Source organism: Engystomops pustulosus, chromosome 4, assembly GCF_040894005.1.
Source record: "Engystomops pustulosus chromosome 4, aEngPut4.maternal, whole genome shotgun sequence".
In the NCBI taxonomy this organism is placed as follows: Eukaryota; Metazoa; Chordata; class Amphibia; order Anura; family Leptodactylidae; genus Engystomops; species Engystomops pustulosus.
In genome coordinates, this window is record NC_092414.1 from 83,809,322 (window position 1) to 83,832,838 (window position 23,517).

At 39.7% G+C, this 23,517-nt stretch overlaps 1 protein-coding gene across 4 annotated transcripts in view; it reads left to right on the plus strand.

The window, feature by feature from the left end:
* The window catches only part of TMTC3 (transmembrane O-mannosyltransferase targeting cadherins 3), a 54,691-nt gene extending 41,550 nt beyond the window's left edge, over positions 1-13,141 (plus strand). For 3 of the 4 annotated variants that reach the window (XM_072146525.1, XM_072146528.1, XM_072146526.1), the window contains exons 9-14: positions 2,189-2,312; positions 3,560-3,671; positions 5,789-5,892; positions 7,918-8,087; positions 8,924-9,150; positions 9,784-13,141. In XM_072146525.1, the coding sequence (XP_072002626.1) occupies positions 2,189-2,312; positions 3,560-3,671; positions 5,789-5,892; positions 7,918-8,087; positions 8,924-9,150; positions 9,784-10,622 (1,576 nt within the window). In that variant the 3' untranslated portion in view covers positions 10,623-13,141. The remainder of the gene's footprint in view (positions 1-2,188; positions 2,313-3,559; positions 3,672-5,788; positions 5,893-7,917; positions 8,088-8,923; positions 9,151-9,783) is intronic. The other variant, XM_072146527.1, reaches the window with a different exon arrangement.
* The last annotated feature ends 10,376 nt before the right edge of the window (positions 13,142-23,517 follow it).

Genomic DNA, 23,517 nt, shown 5'->3' on the forward strand with positions numbered 1-23,517 from the left:
GGCGGTAGAAAGTCAGTGAGTGTGAGCTCGTCCTGGAATGCAAGAGTGGGGACTAGAGGCAGAGAGGAGTGCAGCATCAGACAGAAAAACAAAACATCTGCCGACCCTAAACTCAGAAGGTCCAGGGGTACCCAAAATTGTGTACACCAGGACTGATAGAGAAAGGGTGGAATTATATCTGTGAAATGATGTATTTTTGTCAGTGGCGTAACTAGAAGCTGATGGGCTCCAGTGCAAAGTCGTTGCCAGGCCCTGACTATAATGTATGGTTTATAGTAATAGTCTTCTCATATGAGAAAGAGACACAGTAAGGGCCCCCTAAACCCCTCTGCACCCACTCAAGTTACGCCCCTGATTTTTGTTAATAACCTTGAATTAGAGAGTGTTTTTTTTTTTTTGTTATCCTGAGTATATTTTAGAAACTTGTCTTCGTGGGAATACCACTTTAATAATTCATTAGGCAGGGTCTCCCCCCTTCTAGTAGCCCCAGGCTACATATAAAAAAAATATCTTTAAAAATTACTTGCCTCTGACGCTGTCTGGTGTTTGCCACGTCTTTGGCTCTTACCGCCAAGCTTCAAGTGAATGACACATGGGCACGATGACATCACTGTTCTCCTGTATGCTAAAAGGCCGGGATATGCATTGTACCCCACTGCTGGCACCATAAGAACCTGCTTGTGTGTCTTCCGCACATGCCAGTGATTACTGACCTTAATCCAGTGCTGGAGCATCATTGGAGATGTTGGACCTCCAGGGGGCCTCCTCCCTGAAACTATCCAGATTGCAGGGCCGTCGCTGATGGTCCATGGTCATATGAATGGATAGTAATAGGGGCCAAGAGCTTACAGTCTATGAAGTTATGAGGTTTTCAATATTGCTGTGCCCTAGCTTTGGACTGGCCTATCACTTAACATTTTCATATGACCGCAGTCACTCCGGAGGCCTTATACACATGCCTGGATGTGTTTTGTATAGAGAGGAGTAAACCACTATCAGACTTGATGTGCAGGAGGTCCCATAGAAAGTGATCTAATATGTATAGGTTTCAGAGGAGGGTTTAATAACATTTTCCCCAACACTTTCCAGTATAATTGTGTTAATGGGGAAATTCTCCTTTAAAGAGGACCTGTCATCCATTTAAAAGGCACTAGGATCTGCTTTCTAAGGTAAGCAGCTCCTAGTGGTGCAATAGATGTAGTAGTGTTGCACTGCTAGCCTTATGGGAAACCCCCGATAACGCTAGCAGACACTGCTGCGCTGTACAATAGAAACGCCGTACCACGCTGTAAGCGGTCGGGCGTATTCATGAGGGGCGGTCCGAGGTGCTGCTTTTCCTCCGGACCAACCCTCCCACTCCATAGACCGGCGGTGACTGACGAGCTTCATGCGACAGTCTCGTCTCCTAATCCCGCCCCCTCATGAATACACCTGGCTGCTTACAGGGCGGTCCGGCGTTGTACAGCGCAGAGAGTTCCAATAACGCAAGCAGTGTAACACTGCTACATCTGTTGTTGTACTAGGAGCTGCTTACTTTAATAAGCGGCTCCTAGTGCCTTTTTATGGGTGACAGGTCCTCTTTAAAATTTGCTCTCTATTTTTACAAAGAAGGGTTCATTCACCTTCATGGAGGAGAGTTTCACAAATAGTCATTTTGTCTTGCACTGACATGATGATAATTGCATAAAACTATTGGCTTCTGTGCTAGATGGGCCATAGGTTTTGTGGTATGATGTTACTGCTGCTGGGCCTCTGGTAAACTATGTGGTGATAATGGAATGCAATGTGCATGCCTTTCTACCCAGGGTGGTTGATGTATTGGTATTGTTGTTTGTAATATGAATACCAGCTATTCTTTCATAGTTTTATCTCTGTCAAGATTCAAGATTGATTGTGTCTTGCAGACACTTGGACTGTTCTGTAAAAGCTGGAAGTGGAGCTGAGAACAGGCCATGTACTTATGCTAAAGCCTGGATTGTGTTGCGGATTGCTTCATTCCCTATGGATTAGTTTCATTGACATGACTGTAAAACATATTATCTGATGTGTGTGTTATCCTCACAGCTTCACCGTTTAACCTAAGTTTTCCTTTCCTTGCCATATTATCTATTCATAGAAAAATAAAGTAAAGATTCGTAGCGCAACATTTAACAGATTTCTTTTTTTTTTCTGTCTTTGTTAATTCTAGCAGCAGATTGAGAAAGCTCTCCTGGATATTTTTAGCTTTAGTGCTGTTCAGTCATGCCGTAAAAACCTTCCACAGGAATTGGGACTGGGAATCGGAATATACATTGTTTATGTCTGCTTTAAAGGTAGTGTATTACTCTGATCTATATGTTTGTACCCAAGATAAAAATAGTTGAGCGTGTTGTAGTTTTAGTACTTTAGTTATTTCATCCTCTAACATTTCCTCTCTTCACTTGTAGAAGCCAATGTGTCTAGCAATAGTGTAGTCCCAATCACACATCCAGGTTTTTCAAAACCTGTCAAATTTGGTACGTGATTCTCACATAGAGCTTTTAATGTGCTCAAGTAAATAAAGCTTGTGGGAAATGTCCCAATAATTGCTGCTATTATGTGGTATCAAATGTCCACGGCATGCACAGTGGATATCTTGTGGCTAGGGACCAGCGGAAGGTGTTTGGTCCCTGGTGCATCGTTGGGACTATTAAAGAGAACCTGTCACCAGGTTAGTCCCACTAAACTACTAGCGCTCCTCAGGTAGGGTATGAGATGTCCTTTCTAGAATTTACTCTTTTATGTGAAATCTCACCCCTTTACCTATACAATTCTCCCCAAAGTCGGGCAAATATGATTTATTTTTCTCTTCCCATCTTCACATGACATGAGTGAAGTTTAGTGGTTGCAGGGGTAGTGTCACTTTAGAAGCCTGTATCTATAGAACCTAGCACATGCTTATTGTGTCATATCAAAGATTAAAAATCTCATCTTTCAGATCACATCAGGCTTATGGTTCTATGAGCTACAAAACTAGACCTACAGGAAGTTAAACAATAAAGCCTGAAACGGGATCTTTATCTCCAACAGCATTTGCAACTATGGGCCACATATATCATGGCTTGTACATCTGAATACGGGCATCCAATCTATGAATAAGTCACAGTTACTCTCTATTTTGTGTAATTACCCTTAAATATTACTACCACATACAATCTTCTTAAGCTGTTGGCTCTACATCTCCCTATCTTAACTTCCGATGGGATGTGTCTGCTCATGAATTCTGAATCCTCCTTTCCCATCTCCTACACAACCCAATTAAAGCCATCAAATGTGTCTCTAAAACGCCTTGTGTGAACATACCACTTTCCTTGAAAGTTGGGGTGACAGAGAAGTAAAAATCAAATGTACTTCCCCTGCTCTAGCATCTCATTTAGATGGCCTAGCCCTTCTTCTGGGGCCTTCAGTATATATATTTTTATTTACCCCCGCCCCTCCCATCTCCCAGCTTCGCATTGGTGCCATTGTTTTTCTGTAAACCATTGTTTTCGTCTCAACGTAGAATAATAAACTTTTCACGTATTAATTTTTTTATGAATAGGTAAATAAAAACAATGCAAAGCTTTGGAATAATGTTGGCCATGCACTGGAGAATGAAAAGAACTATGCAAATGCATTGAAGTTCTTTAAGCAGGCTACACGGGTACAGCCAGGTAGGTGGTTGTTGTTTTGTTTTTTGTTAACTCTAGTTTTTAGGGTTTTTTTTTTTTTTTAACCATTAATATCCATTTTTCTTGCTTTGTCCTTGGATACAGCCACCTCAGCGAGAGGGATTGCACAAATAAACAAAAGGTTTTTGTATATGAAATGTCCGGAGGTACTGCATGTCCAACAGCCGTCCTGTGGTAATGACTGCTTGGTCAAGGTGGTCAGGCAGAACTCAATACAGCATGTCTGGCCACTGCTGCCAGAGTGTGGGGTGGTTGTATCCGAGGAAGCTATCTCGTTTCTAAGGGACAATATGGCTACATTTATGAGAAATTATCTGCACACAGGAACATTTGTTTAATAACATGCAATTGTAGAAAAGTTTTACATATGGCAAATTAAATTAAATGTAAATGCCCAGATGGGACTACCCCTGATTGGTTGCTATGAGCAACTAGAACATATATTTTCATATGTTTTATGAAGGGACCTTAATTTAAAGATCTGGGTACCTGTACCTGTCACAGTAGTGACTATTACTTGTAAGATTTTGGTATTGTGTTATTTTACCACAATATTCTTTTAGGCTATTTAGTGATTTTTACATGTACTAATTTGTGCATGCTATGAAATATGTTGAAGTTCTATATGTAGTATACTTGGCAATATGATAATTCTTATTACCCCTGAGCACTTTTCTATATGGGGAGTTTGGCCTGGAAATACCTAAAATACTTCATGTAAAGCAGCTTTTATGCCCTTACTTATTAGGCTGGCTTCAGTTTAGCCTCGAACTGTTGACCAATAAATAAAACCACTGGATGTGTTCTGGGTGCCCAAAACAAACAAGCTGGGAGCTTTATTATTTCCAAGTTTGTGGCTTTATATGAATTGTGGCTCTTGGTTGTGAACTTAAGACCCCTAAATGACTGATGCTCTGAACTAGGGGCATGTTGATGTTTTAAAGTATAATGCTCTTAAATATATCTGGTCCTTTACTCCCTGGAAACACTTTGTTCTCTATTTTTTTTTTTATCAGAGAAAAATGTATGCAACATGTGTTGTTTTTGGCGCATTCATCAAAACATATAGAAATGAATTGAATTACAGCATAGGTTATTATTGTACAGCATGCATAGCTAAATTGTGCAGTACAATGACATTTTAAATATTAGAACAATATCTTATCTATAAGATGCACAAATAAAGAAAAAATATATAACTGCTTAAAGGGGTTTGACCCATTTTAGGAAATTATCCCCAATCCACAGAATAGGGGATATCTTCCTAGTCAATAAGGGTCCAACAACTGGGACCTTCACCTATAATGAAAATGGGATCGCGTTCTCAATAATAAGTGGAACAGCATTCAATTCTACGAGAACGGCTGAAGATCGTCAAGCTCCACTTGGCTTTCTCCAGCTGATCTCCAGCAGATGCATACTCAGCAAACCACTCCACTGTCCTCCTAATTGTTGTGCAGGGTGCGTGCCATTTTCATGATCCGTGAAGATCCGACAGCTGGGACCCCCAGCAATCTGAAGAAAGTAGGTCCCGTCCTTAATAACGGGTATAGCAACAGGTCAAGCATGCGAAATGCCACTCCATTGTGTATACTGTGAACCCTTTAATGGGGACTTGTGGCCTCTTCTGACATCACCGTTTCAGAAAACAAACTCCTGAAGAATATACCTCATTTTTTAACGCTATACAGGCAGTCCCCTACTTAAGAACACCCGACTTACAGACGACTTACTTACGGACCTCTGGATGTTGATAATTTACTGTACTTAAGCCTAAGGCTACAATGATCAGCTGTAACAGTTACCAAATGTGTCTGCAATTAAGATTTAGTGTAAATCCTGGTTGTTATGACAACCCGACATTTTTAAAATCCAATTGTCACAAAGACCAAAAAAATTCTGGCTGGGGTTACAATTATAAAATATACAGTTCCAACTTGCATACTAATTCAACCTAAGAACAAACCTACAGAACCCATCTTGTACGTAACCCAGGGACTGCCTGTACTCTGCTATTTTTCCCTAGAAAGGATTGCAGTGGCTCTCAATTGTGTAACAAAAATAACTATTTAACACCCTCTGTTCCTCATATATTTCAGATGACATAGGAGCTCATATGAATGTTGGAAGGACCTACAAGAATCTCAACAGAAGCAAGGAAGCTGAAGAATCCTATCTAATTGCAAAGTCCCTCATGCCGCAGGTAAGTGCTACCCTTCACTTTGAGTAGTGGAAGATAATACCAGCTATTGCATGTCCATATATGAAATGGTTACTTGTTAGTGTCACAGACCATGTGTTCTGCTCCTGGATAACTCTTTACTCTATACTATACTGTAAAAACAGTATGATACAATACATCATTCAGAATAATGAAGTAGCAGCTGTCCAAGGCAGGCAGTTTGGTTCCTTTGAATCTTGTGTGGGTAGTATCGGCATATATGTTCTATACACCGTGCCTTTACAGAACACATATTCTTATGACAATGGAAGGCCTGAAGGCTGGTGCGTTCACCAGTGCACAACTGTGCAATACATTATGAAGTCTCTGTTCTAACACAATGACCTGGCAGGCTCCAGTTCTTATGCAATTATGTGTTTTTTTTATGAATGTCTGGTTTGTATGTGTATGAATATAGTGTTCCCTGCGGATTCTCAGTGTAACGCAGACCTAAAAACAGGATGCTTCAATCACAGTGAGAAGGCGTTTGCCCTGTACTTTCCACAGCATGGTGTTTTCTTTATCTTTCTAAATAAATCACTACCTCTGTCAGTGGTGTAAGGAGCTAGCATCAGAAAAATATTTCTCTTTAACTAAAATTTCTAGGCTATAGAAACGTATATAAGACCTCACCAGAACTTTACAAAAATCAAACATACCCTACAAATGTAATGGAAAACCGGACCTGTCATGCCAACCCCCCCTTTGGTACTATATGAAATGTGCTGTCTAGAAATCCCTCTTTTATGTGATATCTTTACCTTTAAAAGATCTCCTCCAAAGTCATTTGGCGATGAGCAGAGAAGAGTTATATTTGTCTGAGATGAGTGAGATTAAAAAGCTGTCTGGGGAGTCTCGCTTCATATACCACATCTTCTGTTCTGTAGCACCTTTAAGCATGGTGTTTGTCAAAAGAATTTCATTTTTTGGATCAGATCATGGTTGTGGTGTTGTGGAGTTAAAGATCCAGTCCCCATATATTCTGCTATTACTCTTTGGCCTAACACGTACAGTATTTTTCGGACTATAGGGCGCACCATGAATAAATGCCTGCTAAAACGTCTAGGTTCATATATAAGGCGCACCGGAGTATAAGGCACACCTGATTATAAGGATGAATGAACAGCAGGTGGCAGACCTGTGCACAGTTCAAGGCAGCTGTTGTCTGTAAGTACGGTTCATATATAAGGCGCACTGGACTATAAGGCGCACCTTTGATTTCTGAGAAAATCAAAGGGTTTTTTGTGCGCCTTATAGTCTGAAAAATACGGTATATGGGGCAGTGAGGTATTGTAGCTAGCTCACTGCCCCTATAGTGAGTGGTCTATTGTTTGCAGTCATAGTGTGGTGTGCACGCAATGTATCACCGCTCTGTGAGCGGGCAGCTGTGTCGCAAAATATAGCACCTGGCCGAAACAGGCAGCAAACTTTCCCATGTTTGCAGAACATTTTTGCACACAGTCCTGTGCATGAGGCCTACCTGTCCGTATCTCTGGTTCTGTATCTCCAGAAAAAAAATCTGGTATCCAGCCAGTTCAGGATCACTTCATTATTCTTTATTTAGGCACATATTTAAAATCCACAGCAGGGAAATAACGCTGACGCGTTTCGGACAAACTAGTCGTCCTTAATCATGGCAATGGACACAAATGTTTGCTGGAAGGTGAGCTGATCCCCATTTCACATTCTCCATTTCTGTATCTCCAGGCCTGATGTGATCTGAATGGTATTATAGAAGTGAAGATAGGGGTGTCTGCAGTGATGTTCCTCCTCTTGGCTCTAAACTTGACTCATCTTAGCCAAAAAAATGATACTTCTTTCTTCATATCACTTTGAAGGAGTTTTTTTTTTAATAGGTAAACTGGTGAGATTTCACAAAAAAAGAGGGAATTCTAGAAAGGATATTTTCATATCCTCCCTTAGGGAGGTGACTAGTAGATTAATGTCGTAAAATCTGGTTACCTGTTCCCCTTTAAGACTTTTAATGAAAGTTTTTACTTATATAAGGTAATTCCTGGAAAGAGATATGCTGCTCGTGTAGCGCCAAATCACCTAAATGTTTACATAAATCTGGCAAACTTAATCCGTGCAAATGAGTCCCGATTGGAAGAGGCTGATCAGTTATACAGACAAGCAATAAGTATGAGGCCAGACTTCAAGCAAGCGTATATTAGCAGGTATTTGGATGATGAGATATGTTTCTTGCATTTACCTTGACAAATTTTTGTTATGAAACTTTACAAGTGAAGTTTTTTTACAGGGAACTTGTCATCAGAATTTCACATTTTCAACTTATTACAGGTTCCCATAAGCTGTTTTATACCAATTATTAATCTGTTTTTATAATAAACTTTGTTAGTTCGTATTGTGCAAAAATATACCCTGCTCCCTGTCAGTAAATTGGATCATGGGGGGGATCTGTGTTATCACTGCTCACCTAGGTCTCCTCCCCTCATGCACATGTGAGCTGACAAGGTCCACTAATGTCAGCACAAGGGAGGGGGAGAGCAGTGATAACACAGGGACTATCAGCCTTGCACAGACGCCCTCATGACTCAATCCTCCTTCCTGGCAGGGAGCCAGCTGTACTTTCATATCATTTTAAATCTGAATGGAACTAAGAATGTTCAATACTCTTTCCTGTCTTCTTTTATAATAATTTGTCATTAGGTCAAAATGTGAAAATCTAATGACAGTTTCCCTTAAACCATCTATTTGCCATTTTTGTAGCAGGCCAATCCTTTCTCTTGCTCATTTTTAAATACTTGCAGCCCCCACTACGGCATATGCCTTTCATCTTTTGGCTATGAACGTTGGCTACCTGGCGCAATGTGTGAGATTTGACCTTGACATGGAAAGTGTTTAAGCGCCAAAATACAGTATTATGGCGATTTATATTCTGTAGTTCTTGTTCTTACATAGATAAGAATAACCATTATTATTATTATCATTTATTTTCTATGTATTTTATTTGTGTAATCGTTTTAGCAAGATGATTTGTTTTTTGATCTAGGGGAGAGTTACTTTTAAAAATGAATAAACCTTTAGAGGCAAAAGAAGCTTATCTCAAAGCTTTAGAGCTCGATGGGATGAATGCAGACTTGTGGTACAATCTTGCGATTGTGTATATCGAACTGAAGGATCCAAATGAAGCCTTAAGGAACTTTAATCAAGCCCTTGAACTGAATCGTCGGCATAAGCTTGCGTTGTTTAACTCTGCTCTACTCATGCAGGAATCAGGTAGGTTTCTAGTCTGTAACTAGCCAACACTAAGGTTGGTGTTGGCTAGTTATGATCCTATAAATGTAGCAGCCAGCCAGCCGTGCCCCCAGGATATAGCGATCCAGCCCGTGTCACCCCCCCAAGGATATAGCCAGGTCATGCCCATGCCCCTCCAGTTTCCAAACAGCCAGCCCTTGCCCCCCCCCCCAAGTGTATAGCCTTCCAGCCCTTGCCCGACAGAATGCCCGGCACTAAAAAAAATAGACTTTGTACTTGCCTGAAGCCGAGTGGCTTATAATCAAGTATATACGGTATGTATTTAAGTATTATAATTATTATATGTTAATTGTTCCTGCAGTTTCTCTTAAAGTACAAGTACAGTCACATCCCACAATCCAATTTCACTTTTTGTGCTCTGCATCTTAAGCCAATTTAATTCCTCTTTTATTTTGTTTTTCAATGCTGTTTTATTTAGTAATAAATATAAAGCCATTGTAATATTCTTCAGTAGTTTCTTTTAACTGTAGATATTCTCTATTCTTGATGGACAAATGTATTTACTCTTTTCATTTTCCCTTTATTACTTAAAACCACGTTAAAGTTTACCATAGTACAACTTACACCTGGTCATATGTTTGTTTTTTTCATAAGGCAATCCTAAACTGCGACCGGAGGCTAAGAAAAGACTTCTGTCTTATGTTGAGGAAGAGCCACATGATGCAAATGGGTATTTTAATTTGGGGATGTTGGCCATGGATGAGAAGAAGGATTTAGAAGCTGAAAAGTGGATGAAAAAAGCAATACAGTTACAGCATGGTTTCCGAAGTGCCCTCTTTAACTTAGCCCTTCTCTACTCCCAAACCGCTAGGGAATTGGATGCTCTACCAGTCTTGGAGGAGCTTCTGCGGTACTACCCTGACCATATAAAAGGCCTTATCCTGAAAGGAGACATCCTTATGAATCAAAAGAAAGACACTAAAGGAGCTAAAAAATGTTTTGAAAAAATCCTAGAAATGGATCCCAATAATGTACAAGGAAAGCATAACCTTTGTGTGGTTTATTTTGAAGAGCGAGACCTTTTAAAAGCCGAGCGGTGCCTTGTTGAAACCTTAGCCTTAGCCCCTCAGGAGGAATACATTCAGCGACATCTGAGCATAGTGCGCAGTAAAATCATGGCACTAAAAGCTGCTGGGCACGCTGCTTCACCAGCAGGTGGCCAGTCATTGCCCACAGAGCAGGAAAATGAGGCGAAAGGCAAAAAAAAAAAAACTCCATTTGAAAAATTGAAAGACGAAAAAGATATACCAAAAATGAATGCACCCACAACACAAAAAAACAAAGATCACATAAAGACTAAAAGTCAACACGAGAAAAATAGTGACAAAGAAGTAAAGCAAAAGTCCACAAAAGAAATCAAAGACATTGAAAATAAAAGAGTGGCCGCTTTGAAGCGCTTAGAGGAGATGGAGCGTATACTAAGTGGAGAATGAGCGGAGAACATCTGTCTGACTGAACACAGGGTGTGTGCGAAAACTTTACATTTCATGTATTATATACTTCAGAGCCATGAGCACATCTGGGCGGACATGAAAGCAAGTAAAGCAAATAACTGTGCAGGTATTCAACACTACTGAACAGGATTTCAGAATACCTTGCCTACTCCAGATCCAGTTTTATATTATACAACATGAAAGCACCGAATACTTTTTGTACTTGTTTTTGTTTTTCTATACTTTTCTCATTAATATCAATTACTAATAGAGGTGTACGTATAAAGTGTGCAAGACACAGGCTGGTACACTGGCCACGGGCTCCAATGCTTGTGACAGATTCTTTTTTGGATGTGTTTTAACATAATCAAAGCATTTTATTATATTTTTCGTAATTTGTCTCTTGCTTGTCTGGGTCCCGAGAACACATTGAGTTTACAGGAACATAGTACTTTATGCTGGTATTGTAGTCACCACTGAAATTTTATCTCATGGGGTAATGTCCTTTGATCCTGAAAGAGAACCTTCCAAGCCTCCTCCAACATTTATAAAACCTTCCATCGTTCCCAAGCAATTAGTGCTTATAGTTACCACTTTCAGTATATAAATTTGGTTCTCTACCATCCGGTTGGTGGATCTAACATATTAGGAGGTGAAAGCAACAGTAATTATTGCTCAAGAACAATTGGAGCAGTTTTAAAGGGGTTTTACCAAGTTTGCTTGTTATATCCAAATGATAGGGGATAACAAGCTGGCCGGTGAGCATCTGGCTGTTGGGACCCCCACAGAGAACAGGGTGGACAGCAGGACTCGCTTAGTAGTATGGAAGTGCTAGAAATTGCTGATCACAGTGCTCGGTTGTCTCCAGCAATCACTCAGAAATTGCTGCTATTCCTGGCATTCCAGTTTATTCTCGGAACTATGGAAAGGTACAGCAGGTGCAATGTAAACTATGAAAAAGTGCTATCTATCTAAGCGCTTGGTGAAGCACAATTCTGATTTGTACAATTTACCCTCAAGTCTTGGTACCCTCAGAATAAAGCACCCATTTTTTTCTGTACTTGTGTATATATCCTATTACAGTGGCCTAGGCAAAGCGAGTGAAGGAGTAATGCGCACAGACTACAGCCGGGGCGTTGTGATCATTTTTTATATTTTTATGTATTATAAATCCCAAGTGCGTTTTGTTGGCTGATACACAGATAAACTTCCTAGGAACGTATGTTCTTGATATTTGGCCTAGTTCACTGTTACCCTGTTTCCGAAAGCTTTTATAACAGAAAGAAACCTCTCCTCTGTTTTCTTTTGTACTGGACTAAACGACTGCACCTACAATGTGATTTCTATTCACTAAATGTTAATGGTTGTGCTTTACATTATATAGGGAGGCTGTTAGGAAAGAAGTCTCCATTTACCAGGATGTATGGAGCTGATGATTGTTTGATTTCCCATGCAGACCCAGTGAACCAAAGTTGAAAATTCTATCAAAGGGTCAAATCAAGTAGTCCATGCTCACCTGGTGTTGGTGACCCTGTCCAGGGCCCATGCAACACCCTCCTGACACACCCTTCTGTCACTCGTGACCCTTCTTAGCATTTGATTGCCTGAGAGACTTTTCCTGTGGATAGAGAGTAGGGTTCTTGGTTACAATTTAAGAAACTAAACTTTATACTTGTAATGTTCACAAAGCAGGACAATCCATGCCAAAATCTATCTCCTGTTGAATGCAATACAGGTATGTGGGAGCGGTGAAAAAGTAGCAGCGTGCCCTTTATTTTGCTAGATAAATAAGTGGATTTCCTCCGGGTCCTCTGGTTTCCTCCCACACTCTAAAGCATACTGGTAGGTTGATTAGATTGTGAGTCCCATTGGGGACAGGGACCGATTTGGCAAGCTCAGTGCAGAGCTGCATAATCTGTGTGCGCTATATTAATAAAGGAATTATTATTTTTAAGACATGCTATATTAACATCAGCATTAGAAATCCAGATTGCGTACTTTGAGGTCTTCTTCTGAAGCACCATAGTCATATGTAATACAGGAGTACAGTTGTAGCTGGTGTACAATCTAAATGATGTGGGTTCCTTTAATACAGTATTTATCCCTTTCCAGGCAAGCAACTTTATTTTTGAGTGGACATACGGTATTCATCATCCCAGTGACATTATTACACTATGTAAAAGAGGACCTGCCGCCTCTCCTGCCATGTCTGTCACCAGTGCCTGTATTTCCCATACAATAACAATCCAGGGGCTTCTTTATTACTTTTGTGTTGTGCTGTTTCCCTGTTATTTGTACTAAATATTTCTGAATACATTGGTAACTATGTATTACTGAAGGCACAATGCACTCTACTTAGAAGAGATTCTCCTTATTGTTTTATGGGGGGATACAAGTATTTACTATAACAGAAGTGTCCGGAGAGGCGACAAGTCCGATTTATGATTTTAGTCTATGTAATTATACAGAAAGATCTTCATTATTTATTCTTTAATAAACATTTGCCAATTCTGATACAAGTTTGTGGACAAGTTTGTTTTTTGTTTTTTTTACGGTGGAACTTAATACATCCAATAAAATACCAATTTTTCCTATCTGTATACGACATGGGAAAGTACCTGATGAGATCCTGCGGCTTTATATGTCCTGAGCATGTATCACCTTGCTGAAAGGTGCAGTCCAATAAGATAAGGAAAGATCTGATCCAGCTCTTTTGATGAATAATAGTCAACAGCATTTAGTATGACAACCAAAGTGATCTGCTTTTACATGCTTTCCAGTATGTGGTTTAGGCGCCTTGATTGGCTTTTGATCAATATCTGGCCCCTGTCAGAAATCCTTTGGCATCATAAACCCACAAGTCTGTATGGAATGGCATTAAAGGGGTATTCCCATGAAGACAAGTTTCTTATATGTACTCAGGATAACAGAATAACACATTCTCTAATTCACTGTTTTTAACAAAAATACAGCATTTCACAGATATAACTCCAACCTGTCTCCATCAGTCCTGGTGTACACAATTTCAGTTGACCCTAGACACAACCCTGTAACTTCTGACTTTAGGGTCGGGGTCGCCATCTTGGATTTCAGTATGACGGCTGCAAGCTGAGTTTGTGTCTTTCTGCTGAGCGTGTAGCCCCACCACCTGCAGTGCCTGCACAGAGTTCACACTGAGTGAGGAAAGATAAGCTTCAAACTACAAGGAGATAAGTGATCCGGGGGAAAGGGGGAGGTAAGCACATATCTGTGAGACGTACCAGAGCTAAAAGGGCGCATTCACACTGCTGTTGCCCGCTGTACCGTAGCACGGTGGCGCCAGGGGTAAGAAGCGCTGCTCACCCCCGCCCCTCTCCATAAGGACATATGAAGTATGTTGAGAAAAGATAGGACATGTGTGCCGCACCGTACCGCTCCCGTAGAGTGCTGTGCGCCCAGTGCTGTCTGGGGGGGGACGTATAAAGGCCATATATATGTCCCCCATACGACCGTGTGAATGCCTCTGTCTGTTAACCTCTGTAATAGGCATCTCATCTTTTATCTGTCTCATCTCTCTCTTTCTACGAGTCAGTTTGTTAGTACAATGTCAGAAGCCAGATAAAAGTGCATATACACCTGTACTCTGACAATGTAACCACATTGTCACTCCACAGAACTAGATGGATAATAATGTGTCTGGTTAGAGTCCTCGCCCACACTCTGTGATTTTGCACTGAGCAGCCAAGGGAGTGAAAGGGTCTAAAACAGCAATAACACTGAGTAAAATTGTAAAGTAAGGGGTTAAAATGATCTTTATTGTTTTAACATCACTAGAGGATTGAGATGTGAGACTTTTCTTTTGTGGTAAAACCCCTTTAAAGTGTATCTGTAAAATGCACTGAATAATATTTGTCCACTAATTTGCTCACAATCCTGTACTCCGCTGGTGAATTGTGTACAATCATTTCTGAGAATGAAGAATATTGTATTTTCGGTTATTGAGAATATTTTATTTTATCGATTTGCTTACATGAATTTTAAAAACTTCTTTACAGACAATGACAGTGATAGATGATACACAATCATTTTAGCTAAAGGGGTTGTTCCTTCAATGGGAGCTGATCTTACAGTTATGTTTTTTGGACACAATACAGAGAATATTATGTAATATCAGTCTTCATACAAAGGATCGGTTTTCCATTTGTGTGGTCCACATGTCATCAGTGTATAATCTGTTTATGATTGGTCAGCTCATTGTGCTCCCACCTACCCTTATTAACATTTAGAAGAAATGCTTTGGGGGAGATTTATCATAAATTTTCTGAGATAAAACTGTTCTTGTTTGCCCATGGAAACCAATCAGAGCTCAGCAGTGGGAAAATGAAAGCTGTGCTCTGATTGGTTGCCATGGAACAGTTCTGCTCTGAGAGACTTGTGATAAATCCCCCCCATAGAGTGAATACCAGTCACCATAGGTAGAAGCAGTTTTTTTCCTATTAAATTCAGTTTCCCTTCTATAATATTCAGGTGAGCTCATTATCAATGCCCTTTTTATTTTGCTGTGATCTGAGTCACACAACAGGAGTTCTGAGAGTTTTGTACCTCACAATTGAAGAACAGCAGGTAATACATTTAATGTGTTTTTATTAAGTTAATTACACTTAATAGCTTAAAGGTGATTTTGTAGGAACCACAAGACATGTTTAATTAAATAATATATATACCTAGGTCTACTAAGGAAATATCCCATTTTGGTTTTGGAAATGTCCTTGAAGAGGAGCTCAAAAAGCTTCTTTTGTGAACTGGCTTGGAAAATTGTCAAGCAGCTATTAAACAACTTTTCATAAGTTTGGACTTCCGACTGAACTAGGGTTTTATTTAGTTTTTTTTCCAAGCAACCCAACAGTTTTCCTGTTTCCTCATTTTATTTTTTTATAAGTTTGTCCAGCTACTAGGAATGGTCATATTCACTTAAAAACATTTTATAAAAATATGTAGATGAGCCTACGTCACCTCTTGGCTGTGTCGACTCATTAAGTATGCACGCCCCCACAAATTATTCATTTCCCCTCCTCCCTCCTGCTAATGTGCAGACAGCAAGTGAAGTCACGAAGGCGAGATTTGCAATCATACCTTCCAACCGGGAGCGCTGGATCGCAAAACTTGAACTTATTTTTTTTTTTTAAATCTGTTTTCTTTTTGCATCGCTGTTGCCTCTTTATATGGCTTTTCTGCTTATTATGTTACAATTCAAGAACTCTGTCAGAAATTAAGGGAGATAAACCAAAGTGATACTGATTGCTCATCACTCGCCAATATGTTCATGCTACTCTACTTTTGGAGCCTTCCCACACATTCAGACCTTCTCATTCAATGGTTAATCTTCATACCAGAAGTGAGCATTAAGGCACAACATAGACTAATTATCTAACATGGTCTTCTCCACTCTACTCAAACAATGCAGGCCTGTCTAATCATAAGATTTGTGATGCGGCCACATGTTCAGTTTTTCAGATGCAGTTTTTGAAGCCAAAATCAGGAGCGGATCGTAATGGGTGAGGATTATTATTTAAGAAGTTCTGCTCCTCCACTATATTCACTCCACTCTTATTTTGGGCATCATAATCTGCATCTGAAAAACTGAATGCGTGGCTGCACCCTTAGATTTTGGAATAATTTCATTATCCTACCTGTCAATTATCGTACCTTATTCAGGCTGTAGCAGTTGACTACCTACAAAGCTTCACAATGACTTCATCCCATTTTTGCACTCCAAGGTTCTATCCATTGTGAGAACCCCATGGCTGTCCCTCCCTCGATGTCACCAGTATGAATCTGCCCTTGGTCTTCACAATTTCTTCATAATTACACTGCGATGGGATATGGCCTATTGTTTTATTTCTGTGAACTCTTGGGCTCTAGAACTTGTCTATATGTTATTATGGGGGAGGGGATACAATATCTTGGGACCCTGCAGGAGGTCCAGCTTAGATAGCTACACTGGTAGACATCTTGGAGCTGCTCCTCTGTGGAGTGTCTGGGGGAGGACATTGTTTACCATGTGGGGGAGGGTGTAAGAGCCTGGCCTCTCATTATGTATCCCTCTACCGGCCCATGGGCTGTTCAGAGAGTAGGGTGTAAAGCCCATGCTGCAGGGTGTTGGGGGGTTCAGAGTGTTGTCTCGTGGAAGGAGTAAGGATCTGAGGCTGTGGCCAGATCCTGAGTACTGGGAGAGAATGAGAAGCGGCTAAGAGAAGAGTCTGAGGACTTTCTGGTCTGGGAGCCGAGTTGAGGCCATATCCCGTGCTTTCCTTGCATATGTGGATTACAAATAAAGAAACTGAGCTGCATCTGGACCCGTAAAGTGCCTCATCACATACACAATTTTCTAATAGCTGGAACACGGGGGAAAAGTATGACCGAGGAAGCAACTGTTATTTATACTTTGAAAAGGCACTAAGTAGATTGCAGTAGCCCCATTTTATTGCCTTTATCATAAACACTTTTTGACTTCCCATGAAACAATACTATTATTTTATTTACCCATAAATGTTTATAAGGAAAATGTGCAATGTGAATTGAGAAAACGTTCCAATTTTTGTTCCAGAACTTAATTGAAAATGTTCTTTTTTTAATAAGAAAGATGAGCTTAACTTTTCGGTGAACTGAAAACATGATAAACAGATTTAACAGCTAAATGTTTTTGGACTTCTACTTCATAATTGTTACATTGTTTTCAACTATTGAGCCTTATAAACTATATAACTTTAATTTAAAAGGAATGAATGACCATGTCATTATTTATTAAAAAAAGAAAGAAATGTATTGCAAAATACATTACATTTTTTCTTATTTCCTTTTTATATATTTTTTCTTTAATTTTGTCTGTAGGGTACTACAGTAAGCTCTAAAGTTGTCATCCTAGGAAGATTGTCCAGTCGCTTTCCATACAGATAGTTGCACACAGTAAAGAGAATTGTGACCCTATACCCCAAACATTGAGGGTAGGGATTACACCCTAGTACAGCGATGGCAAACCATTTAGACGCCAAGTGCTTAAACTACAACCAAAACCTACATTTTTTTCGCAAAGTGCCAATGCGACAATTTAAGCACCCGTGTCATAGGTTCACCACCACTGCCCTAGGAAATAAGTCCACAGCAAGCGGCTACCACACACATTGATGATTTATACCATAATGAGGTATATGAGAGATACCTGCATTTCAGACAAATAAAGAACAGGAAGGTGGGAAAAAGTGTTTTTTTTTTTTTTGTTTTTTTTTGTGAACCTGCAAGATTGTCTAGAAACATTGGGGTATTCTGGACAGGCAGCTCTTTTCGGACACATCCTAAAATTCTGACTTACCGAAGACCAGTGAATCTAAAGGAAAGGTTTAACTTATTTATTCACAATAAAATAAGTGTATTTTTACCAGTGTGTGTGGGATTACAGCCCAATATGTAATATAAAGTAGACAACACCCACACTGATACTCAATCAGAATGAAAGAGTGCACAAGCATTTCATGGAAATATGCCTCACTTTAAAGGATCCTAGTTTTCCAATACTTGCTCACACAGTATGTGACTCTCCTAGGTAGAGGTGGTGATGGAATTTGTTCCCAAATGTACACATTGAACATGCCAGGTACAGGAGCACATGTTGAGTGATTATTTTGCAGCGCAGTATGGGTTAATCTTTAAGCAGTAAAGAACCTGTTAACTGCTTAATGAAAAGCTATATGGAGCTGTTAAATGTAGCATTAAAGGCTTGCAGCACTGGGGGCTGGGTTCAAGTCCCAGGGTCAACATCTGCAAAGAGTTTATGTTCTCTCCGTATTTGCGTGGGTTTCCTCTGGGTCCTCCAGTTTCCTTTCACATTCCAAAACATACTGGTAGGTTGATTAGATTGTAAACCCCATTGGGGACAGGGACCAATTTGGCAAGCTCTGTGCAGCTAAATAATTAAGATTAATAATTATTATCATTTCTACTGCATTGGTCAATAAACTCACCCTTTTTGCCTTTATTTGGTGTGCTGCTGTTATGTTTTTTCATTTAGCGATATATACGCAATAGACTGGAACTGATTTGTTAAGATCTATTGGAGAGTTTTGCTCTGCGCAGGCAAGTTGTACATAAGCTGCAAAAAACAACTTTTTTCTTTTCTTTTTTTTTTTAAATGAACACAGGTAAATGGAAAATAGTGTGAAATATTTTAAAGTGTTGAAGGGGTATTCCCATGAAGACAAGTTTCTTATATGTACTCAGGAAAACAAAATAACATATTCTGTAATTCACCGTTGTTAACTAAAATACAGCATTTCACAGATAGAAGTCCAACCTGTCTCTATCAGTCCTGCTGTACACAATTTCTGTTGCCCCTAGACATAACCCTGTAACTTCTGACTTAGGGTCAGGTGGCCGCCATCTTGGATTGCTGTGTGACTCCGTGCTGCTTAGATTTCTGTCTCTCTCTCTTTGCTTTGTGCCTGTAGCCCCGCCCCAAGCAGTCTATTTCAGGGGAAGGGGGAGGCATATATCTGTGAGAAAAGAGCTGTAGCAGATGTAACAGTGTCTGTCATGCCTCTGTGTAATAGGTATCTCATCATCTCTTATCTCTCTTTCTATGTGTCAGTGTCGGAAGCCAGATGAAAGTCTATATACATGTACCCGGATAATCTAACCACACTGTCAGCTCACAGAACTAGATGGATCATAATGTGTCCCCGTCCACACCGAGTGATTGGTGCTAAAACAGCAATAAAACTGAGTAACATTTCAAAGTAAATGGTTAAAATGATCTTTATTGTGTAAACATCACCAGGGGATTGAGATTTGAGAAATTTCTTTCGTGGAAACCCCCTTTAAATGTACCTTAAAAACCATAAATGTAATAGTCTAAATTTCTGATCTTTACCATAGGACACTTTTAAGGGAAAGCACATAAAGCAAATAAAATGCATACAAACTATTCCAAACTTTCCACTTTAGGATGGTTTCACATTGGCGTTTTTTTTTTTTTTTTCACTCAACCCATCTTGGCACACACAGGTTGGTTTTCTCTTCATGGCTTCAGTGATTTTTCACTGATGCCTTACTGAACCATTCTTTATAATGGGCTTTTCCACACTTCAGTTTTTTTCAGTGATCACTTTAGAACCTGTTCTTCTCGTGTTCACTGACAACAGTAGATCAGTGGAAAAAGCCCATTGAAAACAATGGGTCAGGAAGGCAGGAAGAGAAAACCAAAATGGGTTCAGCGGGAAAAAAAATGCCAATGTGAAACTACCCTTACTCTCCAGGACATTGCTATCACAATGGCAAGAAAATGGTAATTAACAAATAGTCAAACAATTATAACCCTTTGAAGTGGTGCTGGTCCAACTCAGCTGTATTGCCAAGAAATCCACGGTGAAGAGAAGACTCCAGTACAGGAAAAGCCATTGCAAAATAAAATGCCAAGCATCACCTTCAGTTGACTACTGAAGAGCGGAAGTAGGTCCTGTAGACAACAACTGTCAACTATGAAAGAGAAAGCTCCAATATTTAGTGCTATTTTGCTGGATCTTGAGTAACCAACTTGTCCAGGCTTCCTGGAACACACTGGCATTTGAGGCCTCCCACAGAATTTTGATTTGTCATGCAATAGCTTCAAGTATTTTGGTAGTCGGTCAGGGGTTATGGTTCAGGGAGGTAAATACACTCTGCATTCTGATTGCCTTTGCAGATGAATAGCCAGAAACTTTAAGGCCATGCATGCTCATCTTAGAATTCTGGGAAAGAAATATGAAAATATGTCTGTAATAGGGAATAGTACTATACCTCTAGTACTCCTTTAGAGAAGGCAGCTCCCTTTACAGTGAATACGTTAGATGGATTGGCCATTTAACTTCATGTTTTTGTATTCTAAAAGGGGCAGGATATTAGGAAATTTATCAATTTTATATCTCTTAAAAGTTTTAAACCCCTTTCATGAAATGTAGAGTAAAGCACCTGTTTTAGAAGTTACTTCATCATCTGTTATTCATTTCCATAATACTAAGAAGATGGAGGGTCATGTGATCAGAAATGTTCATGACAAATTTACCTTCCAGGACCTTATCATATCATTAGTGAATACTAGTTGGCCATTTAATACAAAACTTTGCCTGGGTAAATATAAGACCGTAATAGGGTGACTCATAATAAACTTACCCAGACAATGTTTCAGTTGAGCCCCTGGAAGCACCAAGACTGTGATGTCTGGGTCCTGCTGACATCACAGGAAGTCCTACTGCCAGTAAGCAATGTGATCCAGCGCTCCACAGAAACTATATAAGGGTAGGTATAAAATGAAAAAAAATAAAATAAAACATACTAAAAATTCCAGTGTACAACAGCTATTCAATTGCCATTATTCTTTATTAAGGCAGACATATAAATATAAAGAGGCAATGAGTGCAATACACTTGACACTTCAACATTTTGGGGATGTAGGGGTTAAAACACTGTATAAGGACAATCATAAAGTCAGAGATGAACTGGGGAGCACGATAAGTGTAATTTTTTTTTTCAATGCTGTCACGGACAGAAATAATACAGGACAATTTGGGACTCTAATACACATCCATAAGGATATGTGAGTGGTTTACAGTCTCAAATCCACATGACAGCTTTCTTTTAAGTTTACAACAAAATATATATGGTGATATATTTGGATCCATGCCACAAAGAGTTTTTACAATTTCATGTTTAAATTGCTTTCCGTGCTGACAGATATTAAAAAAAAAATCTTTGATTTATTTCTATCATTCTGGCTTTTTATTACTAGCACTGTACTGTGCCCATATATACAGGATAGTAGTAGTAATAATGTGCTGTGCCCATACATACAGGATAACATTACTAGTACTCTACTTTGCCTATTAATACAGGATAAGAGTAGAAGTGCTCTGTCCATTTATACATGCTTGGAGTACAAGTACTCTGCTGTGCCCATATATTCAGGATAGCAGTAGTAATAATGTGCTGTGCCCATATATACATGTTAACATTACTAGTACTGTACTGTGCCCATAAATACAGAATAGGGGTAGAAGTACCATGCTGTGCCCATATATACAGGATAACATTACTAGTACTGTACTCTGCCCATAAATACACAAAAGGAGTAGAAGTACCATGCTGTGCCCATATATACAGGATAACAATACTAGTACTGTACTGTGCCCATAAATACAGAATAGGGGTAGAAGTACCATGCTGTGCCCATATATACAGGATAACATTACTAGTACTGTACTGTGCCCATAAATACAGAATAGGAGTAGAAGTACCATGCGTGCCCATATATACAGGATAACATTACTAGTACTGTACTGTGCCCATAAATACAGAATAGGAGTAGAAGTACCATGCGTGCCCATATATACAGGATAACATTACTAGTACTGTACTGTGCCCATAAATACAGAATAGGAGTAGAAGTACCATGCGTGCCCATATATACAGGATAACATTACTAGTACTGTACTGTGCCCATAAATACAGAATAGGAGTAGAAGTACCATGCGTGCCCATATATACAGGATAACATTACTAGTACTGTACTGTGCCCATAAATACAGAATAGGAGTAGAAGTACCATGCTGTGCCCATATATACAGGATAATATTACTAGTACTGTACTGTGCCCATTAATACAGAATAGGAGTAGAAGTACCATGCTGTGCCCATATATACAGGATAACATTACTAGTACTGTACTGTGCCCATAAATACAGAATAGGAGTAGAAGTACCATGCTGTGCCCATATATACAGGATAGCAGTAGTAATAATGTGCTGTGCCCATACATATAGGATAACATTACTAGTACTGTCCTTTAGCCTATATATACAGCATAAGGCTACATTCAGATGGCTGTATGGGGGATGTATATACATCCGACGTATGAGGTGTTCTACAAATGTTGTCTATTAGTACAGAACTTTAGAAGAACTGTCATGTCTCTTAGTTGCAGTCCTGAGTTTAAAGTAAGTGAAGGTGTAACATCCGTGCCAAAGCCTTCCTCTTTTCACAGAATACGGCCTAGGTGGAGTTAAATTTCCTTTGTGTTCTGTGTGTGAACTGTGACTGGGTTGCTTCAGTATTGGGACTGATTGAGCCACACCCAGTTCATCTGCAGCTCTGCTTTGTAAAGCAATTGGTTAACTTGAGCGATGAATGGCCTAACCAGTCAGATGGGTGCGGCATCCAGGAACTCCTTTATATATCTGCCTAGTTGGTGGTTTAGTGGTTAGCATTACAGCCTTGCAGTGCAGGGGTCCTTGGTACAGGTCCCAGGGTCAACATCTGCAAAGAGTTTGTATGTTCTCTCTGTGTTTGTGTGGGTTTCCTTGGGGTCCTCCGGTTTCCTCACACAATCCAAAACCTACTGGTAGGTTGATTAGATTGGAAGCCCCGTTGGGGACAGGGACCGGTTTGGCAATCTTTGTGCAGCACTGCGTAATCTGTGTGCACTACATAAATAAAGAATTATTATTTATTATTATTACATCTTGCTGGTTCTACTAATCTCCAGACACTTGTTTTCCATTTCCATTTTCCCTTCCCTTTTTCTATACGGTATATCTGACCTCTGCTATGTTATTTTTACCATTCTCTTGCTAATCGTTTCTATGCTCCGCCACCATCTTGGATTTAACCTGGTTCTCTCTGGCTTAGATTGTCTTTGTTATCTGTTGTTTGTCCCTCTGTGTCTTGTCTCTTTTGGTGATAACCTGCTATTTTTAGTTTAGACTGTATTTGGTCATTACCATATTTCTGTGTCCTTGTATGAGCACTTTGATTACCAGTCCGCTCCACCATCCAGCAGCGTCCAGATAAAGTAAGTTTCCCTCTCACCTTGCAAGGTTTCTTAGGGTCTGTT